The sequence below is a fragment of the Syzygium oleosum genome, unplaced genomic scaffold, assembly GCF_021117445.2.
Source record: "Syzygium oleosum isolate NSW1041296 unplaced genomic scaffold, Sole_v2.1 Sole_v2.02, whole genome shotgun sequence".
Classification (NCBI taxonomy): Eukaryota; Viridiplantae; Streptophyta; class Magnoliopsida; order Myrtales; family Myrtaceae; genus Syzygium; species Syzygium oleosum.
Window position 1 is genome coordinate 21,011,191 of NW_026607486.1, and position 7,493 is coordinate 21,018,683.

Below are 7,493 nucleotides of genomic sequence, written 5' to 3' on the forward strand. Positions count from 1 at the left end.
TGAGTGCAACTAACCAAAAAAGGGAAGCGGATCTCCACAATGTATAGAATGGAAAGTTATCATATTATTGGTTCACGATGAGGAGTCTCGCTGATGGTATTCGTGGAGCACTTGCTCTCTTCCTTCTGTTCAATGGAATAATCTTTTGGACCAAATGTCAGCTATTGAGTATTGATTATCACGAAAGACCAAAATACACACAGAATGCGCAATCTCAGCCCTTTTAACTGTGAGAGGGAGAGAGAGAGAGAGAGAGAGATGAACTAAGAAATGACTTTCCATTGAGGTAGCATATTTGTGACTTTCTTGATGCTGGCAATTAAAGACGTGTAACATGTTGCACCTATACTATACAAGGATAAATAGAACCAAACGGCAGCACGCGATACTTTTAACTGCCATAAGGAAACTCATCAAATAAAATCAACCTAAGCCAATTCGGAGGGAGCGAAAACAGCACCATGCTCCTATGATCCACCTCCTCCTTCCCCCTCGACCAATGGCGTCCAGGAATTCGCAGCGACACTACAAATCAGAAGCAATGTCCGCAAGAAGCATTTTCAGTGTTTCGTAGGTCATGAAGCATATGCCTACGCCTGGTACCACCTTGTAGTATTCAGGAAGGATCCCCCTGTACAAACCACGAAATCCCTCATTCCGGACTATGTGCTTTAATGTACCGAATATCCCAGTCTGATATATCCGAGCACGGCCTCCTGCTCCTTCCAACTGCTTCCGTCTCCTCACAAGATCCAACGGGAATGTCGCTGCAGATTATAACGGCACAAAAATTTTGTCAAGATCGGATCTATTTAAAGCTCAAAGCAACCTCCGAAATTGAGTTAGTAATACGTATAAGAATTGCCAATGAGTATGCAAAACTACAATGACGCAAGAATGACTTTCCGTATTTCAAATGTTAATGTCCAGCCAGGATGGTCTGGCAGACAAATCACAACTCATATGTTCCAATGAAGCACAAACTAACATATGTGCAGTCAACACTTTATGTCGCATATCTTCTCTATCAAGCTAGAATCACTAGCCTATCCCATCTTATTTCTTATGATTCATTTATCTATTAACTACAGGACCTCAGCAGGACTTCACCAAGTACACATATAGCACTTCCAGAGACAGCTGAGACTAGAAAATAAAAAGAAAGGATATTTCTATCATTCCCAATAAGTCATATTACAACTCAGAGATATATGGTGATGCTAGAAGGATTCCATAACCCATTAATCAACTGTTTCAGCAAGCCTAAGTGAGAAGCATACCTCACTGAGGAAACCTCTCACTTGGAGGACTGCATAACAACCAAAATCATGGAACCGACTGCATCTTGGGAGATGATTAACCCGGGAAATGTTGGAGAGATGGAGGTTAATCACAGGTTTTCATATAAGATACAGTTAGATGGAAGACAGGATATAATTTCTTGTTTTCTTACTAAAATCCACAAATGCCAGATAAAAAACAACGCCACTCTGGCTCTCTGGTTCTATGGGTCAGTCAGGTTAGAAACTTAGTGCAGAGCTTGGACCACAACCTGTGTCTCTGCATCAAAAGCATGACAAAAAGCTACACGAATTAACTACTCAGTTTTATGTTAAAACTATGTAATCTGAAGATGTGCAAACTTTGAAGGATATAAGATCTATGAATAGTCACTAAATTTGCTGTAGAAGGGTGTCACTAGAAGCAGTCATTTAACCCATAACCAAAAAAAAACTCAGCAATTCCTAGAACTCAGAACCGTATGATATAGTATTATGAGAATCATTCTATGAGGATGACATTCAAGAAAATAGAAAGGAAGTGAAATACACACTTCATGAAGCAGCTCTTATATATGATCCATAAGTATGCAATATTCTAGTCATACGGATTACTCACCTGTTGAAGATGCAATACCAGAAAGACTGCCACAAGCCAGGCTAACAGCAACAAAGGAATCATCAGGCCTGGTTGAATTGTTAGAAAGCTCATTTAGCATGCGAAAAAAGAAATTTCATGCGACTACCGGCGTTGTGAAACAAAATCAAACAACATCAAAGAAATAAACTGGCAAGGTGCTCAGGCTCACCTATGTGACTGCCAAGAAGATCTCAAGGTCTCATACACAGAAAAACTTATAGCGATGCTGGGGCACACACTCTGGAACAATGACAAACAAATAGTCAAGAATCGAGTTATACAGCCTAAGCACTAAGCAGAATAAAAACTAAGCACATACCAAAAGAGTCGCTCCAAGTCCCTTGTAAAGTCCTAATAAGCCCTCTTCACTGCTTATTGTTCGTAAAGCATGCCAGATACCTCTGTAGTAGATAACATTTGTCTGCAGATTTTCATTGAAACAATAAGTAATCAGTATGAGCGCATGATCAATAAATTTCGCATTCTACAAACTGGGGACAACCATACAGTTCACAGAGTACAACTTCACAGCCATCAAAGCAATTTAAGAATTATAACAAGTGAAAAGTTTCAACAAAGATGCAACAGAGAAAGCAGAAGTCCCTAAAAAACACAAGATTCTAAGCTCAAAGACAACCACAGAACCAAGTGAGGCCCAATCAAGTTGCACATGTAGAAACACTATTAAAGCAACTGATGATTAATGCAAATTTTAAGTCTTTTTCCTACCAAAAGAAATGATGAATAATGCAATAGCTAGCTACAATTTACTACTAAGGAACGAAAGGACGAAAGACATGTAATTCTACAGAAAATTGCAACAATTATCTCTCAGAACATGAGTAAGAACGAACCAGACTTCAGAACAATTTGATGACAATACCACACAATTAGAAAAGGAAAAAAAATAAAGAAACTGATTAAAGTTAAGTGCATTTTGAATCGAGTAGCACAACCATGAAAAGGAGAATGTCATCAGCAGAATTAAACCCGCAAAATGAAGCCTCCATCAACCTCTAGACATAAGCACACATAAAGAAGAAAGCATTCAGCTCTTGGCCTTTACACCAAATGTCTACCGAAATACCTGAGCCGCAAGACGTGTTCTGACAAGATCCAAGGGATATGTAGCAGTTGCAGCTGTCATTCCTGCTAGACCACCGCCAACAAAATGTATGCAGAGCTCTGTACTTGTATTTCCCCTATAACTTTCCACTCCCGGGATCATATGAAGAAACTGAAAGATTATTCAACAAATCAAAAAGCTGCATAAGACAACCCCTACATGATAAAATCAGATGATACCATACAGCTCAAAAGCTAGTCAAGTTAAGCACCTTCTTGTACTGCTCGTAAGTATAAAAGTTTACAGAAGAATAAGGAAGGCGATGGGCAATTGTGACTAGATTCCCTTTCCAGAAAGCTCTAAATCCTTCTTCACGCACAATCCTTGAAGCCTCATTCCATATGCTGGCCTTCTTTAGAGTTGCTGAATCAGAATGCATTCCTTGCACCTAAAAATGCATACAAAAATATCAGCAGAGAGGCCGAATAGTGGTAATTACAGCAATCGAATACCTGTCCGAGAAATAGCACGGTACTCAATATCCTAGATGCCTACAACTCCACTTGCACTGATTTGCACTCTAATCACAGAACAATTGAAAGCACAAGTTCCATGAAATACATAAATGGAAGATGTTAGAGGGTGCCCACAGGGAAATTGTCAATATACGATAAATGTGTAGTAAAGATGTAAAAAGTCGCAGATTTTAGCATTAAATTTTATTGCAATGTCTAAGCCATAAAATATATATTTCCATGCCCGGGTTTTCTTCATAGGTCATAATAAAAAAAAACTTGATGCCTCTTATAGGAACTCTGAATAGTCCTACAGTCCTCGCTAACCATCAGTGGCATCCAGCCTAACAATGCAAGTCAAACAAACTTGATCCATACTTCCTGTTAGATAGCACATATCACTAAAGATAATCCAGCCATTTAAATTGCCGTACTCTGTACACCAAATAAAGACCCATAGCAAAAGAACCTTAGCGACAAACTCCTGCATCAAATATACGACCTTAATCCAACTAAAGGTCAAATCCGAGTACTAGAATCGGCATCAACAGTCTCCTACTCACACATGGCTTTAAGCCACGCAAACGTAAAGTGGTAGCATAATTTTTCAATGATCAAACTCATGGATTGCCTAGCTGAGTCAATGCGACAAGATTGTCCATCCACTTCTTGATTACCACATCAACTGCATTTCCATCATTCAGAGTCAAAACTTGGAAAAAAGAAGAAACAAAAATAAGTTTCTTGAAGATCCGTGGGGAATAACTAGCTGCTCCTCCTTAGGCACATAAAAACGGAAAATGCAATCAATGTCACAAAACAAATTCCATCCTCCGCGCCTCTTCTTCTCCTTCTCCTGGAAGGAAGAAAACAATCGAAAGAACAACACAAAGGTGCATCCGCACCAGCACATCAAAACCTGCACACACGGCGAGCCCCTTCCATCCACGACTACTACAGCCAAAAGACACGAGCCCAAGCCGAAACGGGAAGCCCTACCCTATTTCCACGTTTTCTCAAACCAGAAGAAAGACCGGAAATCACTCTAAGGAGGGGGAAAGATCAACCTGGAAGAGTATGGTGAGCCGCGCCAAGGGAGCCGTGCAGGTCTTACTGACGGCACCGGCGACGCCGCCGGCGAGCAGCTGCGACACCGTCCCGATCTGCTGCGATTGCCGCTGCTGCTGCTGCTGCGAGCATTGGCGCGCCGCTCCGTCCACCGCCGCGAGGCTCCCGTGGCCCGAGCCGATCCCTCTCTGGCCTCCTTCCACCACAACGCCGACCCTCGCCTCCGTCTGCATCGCTCCCCCTCCCTCCCTCTCCCTCTCTCTCTCTCTCCGCGTCCGCAAAAATCGGCTCGAATCCGGCTCGCGTCCTCCGACCGACCGACCCTCAGGAAAGAAGACTTCACGCGGAAGCAACGACGGACGGCGCGCGGGATCGAAATCGGAGCCTCTCCGGCATCGCCAAGGCCCTCGCAACCTCGCAGATTTAAGGCGAGCTCCGACGAATTTACCTCCCCTTTCGCTCGCGCAATCCCTCGGAAATTTCGCTTTCCTTTCCGAGCTCGGCCTTGGGCTGTGCGTAATTTGAACGGAGAGAGCGAAGTCGAAGCAGAAGAAGGAGAAGGAGGAGAAGCAGCAGCACCTCGCGGGTCCGAGAACGACGTCGTATCGTTCAGATTGGGGTTGCGTCATTTTCGCGCATGTGAAGAAAATGACAAAAGGAAAAGAGAGAGGCGTGACGGCGTTAGGGGTTGCGTCACTCGAGGTCCAAGGCAAAGTTTACCGAACCGACACGCGCGTCCCCGCGACCCATCGCGACCGTCGATTGAGTCGACTTCGAGGGGGGCGAGGCCCCCGCGGTCGGGGGATTCGGCGGTCGTGATCGAGGCGTTGCGGTGGGGCGGGAAGGGCTGGAGCGGGTCCCCGTCGCCGAGCATCTGACGGCGCCTGTCTTGGAATATCCGCTCCGGCGTCGTTTTGTGGCGCGCGAGCGGGCGGGGGGATGGGGATGGGCTGTGATCTCGCCACGTGTGTGGGGGTGGGGAGGGATCATCGGCGGACGATCCGACCGCCGACCCGGCGTGATTCGGACCAGCCCGTCTGCTGATAACGACTAAGAACTCCGTAATGTTTCACGCGTTCCATGAATTTCATGTTCTTTTTGTTTTTTTCCTTGTCCGAAAGATTAAAATTTTATATACGGCACGCATTTAAGCAAAATCCGAAGTGGTGGTTGGTGGGACTCTATTGCAAGTAATAGAATGTAAAAGAGAAAAAAAATCGTTTTCAGAGCCTTTTCGAAAAGAAAAAATGGTTTCGAAATTTATGCCAATTATTTAGGAGACATGCCAAATAATGGTGTCGTCCAATTGTTCTAACTAGAAAGGTCTTCTTCGCGATTTCTTTTATCCAATTCGGGTCTATCTTGCTCCTAGTACCCGATTTTTTTATCAGGCATTTTGTTCAGACATATTTGGGTTTTTCTCATCCGACATGACCAACACCAAGTTGGATTGTGTGAGATCCTATTCGGACTCAAATTCGGCCGGTAATCAAGGTCATGACAACGAATTGAAAGCAACCATTTAACCAATTATTTGTTGTTTCAATCTCTATAGGTAGTCATCACCATACCACCTTCTTCGAAGTCGGTTATCCCGTAATGAAACACTCAAAATGTTCTAAAGTAAGAGAACAAAATTACTGATAATTGATTTTTAACCATTTCATAACCAAAATCATATAGAAGTCCAAAACCTTAGTTGATTCAAAAAGAATTCGACCCCGCTATTTTGCCAAATTGATAAATTGATTTTAACTATTCATTCCCATTACAACCACCCTCTCAAAGAATATATATACTTCAATGAAGTGTTAATTAATGGTTAAATTTCAAATTTGATGACTGTTTTATGTTGAATTCCATTGACCATAAATAACATGGTACTTCCTCTCACCGTGGTTACTACTCCCAACACGTGTTCTTTTTAATATAAAAGGAAAAAGATAAAGGAGCATCTCTCTTGATCTTTGATTTTACTCCGTCCTTGATGTTCTTGACCTAATCTTGTCTTCAACCGAGGTTCATTCAAAAAGGTCAGGGTTGTTGTTGTGAGTTCAGTCAAGAAGTAAGTCTTTCTTCTATGCATCTAAGCGTCGGGCCAGGGTTTTGACAAGAATTTCTCCTCTTTTATGACATGGTCAGTAACTCCGAACTTTCTTATAAAAAAAAGATATATACAACAAAAATCTCTAACTATACCCATTGTGACACAAATTCAACATCTTATTATTTAATTCATGCGCTTTCAATACATTAATTGTTATTTTTCTATTCGTATGGTTAGGGAAAGTCTTAGGATCATAATAAACTCATAAACACCATTACATGAACACTTTGCGATATCAAATGACCTTTTGGGTCCATAATTGGTAACAAAAATGTTTGATTGGTTAGATGAACAATCCCACCAAGTCAGGTCCTTTTGCTTTCATAGATTTCCTAGTAAAATCCTTCGGACAATAGATTCGACCGGATTTAGTTGATTGACCAAAATATGATGTGGGTAAAGTATGCGGAAGCCCATATGTACGTGTATGGACAAATTTAGCTACAAATTGATAAAATCGAAGTATGACAGGAATAAAATTTAGCCAATGTGGATACCCAGGTAAATGTCCACATTAAAGTTTTTTTTTATTAAGGTCACACCACAACATTGTCCGATCTTGTTAGCTGGATTTAACCGAATTTAGTATTGGAGGAACTAGAAATTTTTTTATGGATGTGAATATGTTTAATCTCATCAAGTATTTGGTGCACTTAGGATATGATTGTAAAAAAACTAAAAACAAGTATTAAATTAAAAAAACTCAACAGGAAAATCCTAAATCTAAGGATTACTATCGCCACGATGGGTCTCGATTGATAATGGTCATCACCACCACGGTGGTCATCTTCTTGGCGACCACCGCAATGGTGGTCAT

General features: G+C 41.9%; 1 protein-coding gene across 1 annotated transcript; it reads right to left on the reverse strand.

Moving 5' to 3' along the window:
• Positions 1-261: 261 nt before the first annotated feature.
• LOC115673209 (uncharacterized) lies at positions 262-5,129 on the reverse strand. Its single transcript, XM_030595298.2, has 7 exons — positions 4,569-5,129; positions 3,258-3,434; positions 3,008-3,157; positions 2,240-2,341; positions 2,090-2,160; positions 1,900-1,967; positions 262-767 (listed from the first exon to the last, which is right to left on the reverse strand). The coding sequence occupies exons 1-7, from the start codon at positions 4,800-4,802 to the stop codon at positions 526-528; spliced, it is 1,044 nt and encodes a 347-aa protein (XP_030451158.1). The 5' UTR covers positions 4,803-5,129; the 3' UTR covers positions 262-525.
• Between the last annotated feature and the right edge of the window lie 2,364 nt (positions 5,130-7,493).

Coding starts and splice junctions, on each gene's coding strand:
- LOC115673209 (XM_030595298.2), bottom strand. CDS start 4,802: ATGCAGACGGAGGCGAGGGTCGGCGTTGTGGTGGAAGGAGGCCAGAGA. Junction 2,342..3,007: donor GAACACGTCTTGCGGCTCAG/GTATTTCGGTAG, acceptor GAAAATCTGCAG/ACAAATGTTATCTACTACAG. Junction 768..1,899: donor TGGTATTGCATCTTCAACAG/GTGAGTAATCCG, acceptor TATAATCTGCAG/CGACATTCCCGTTGGATCTT.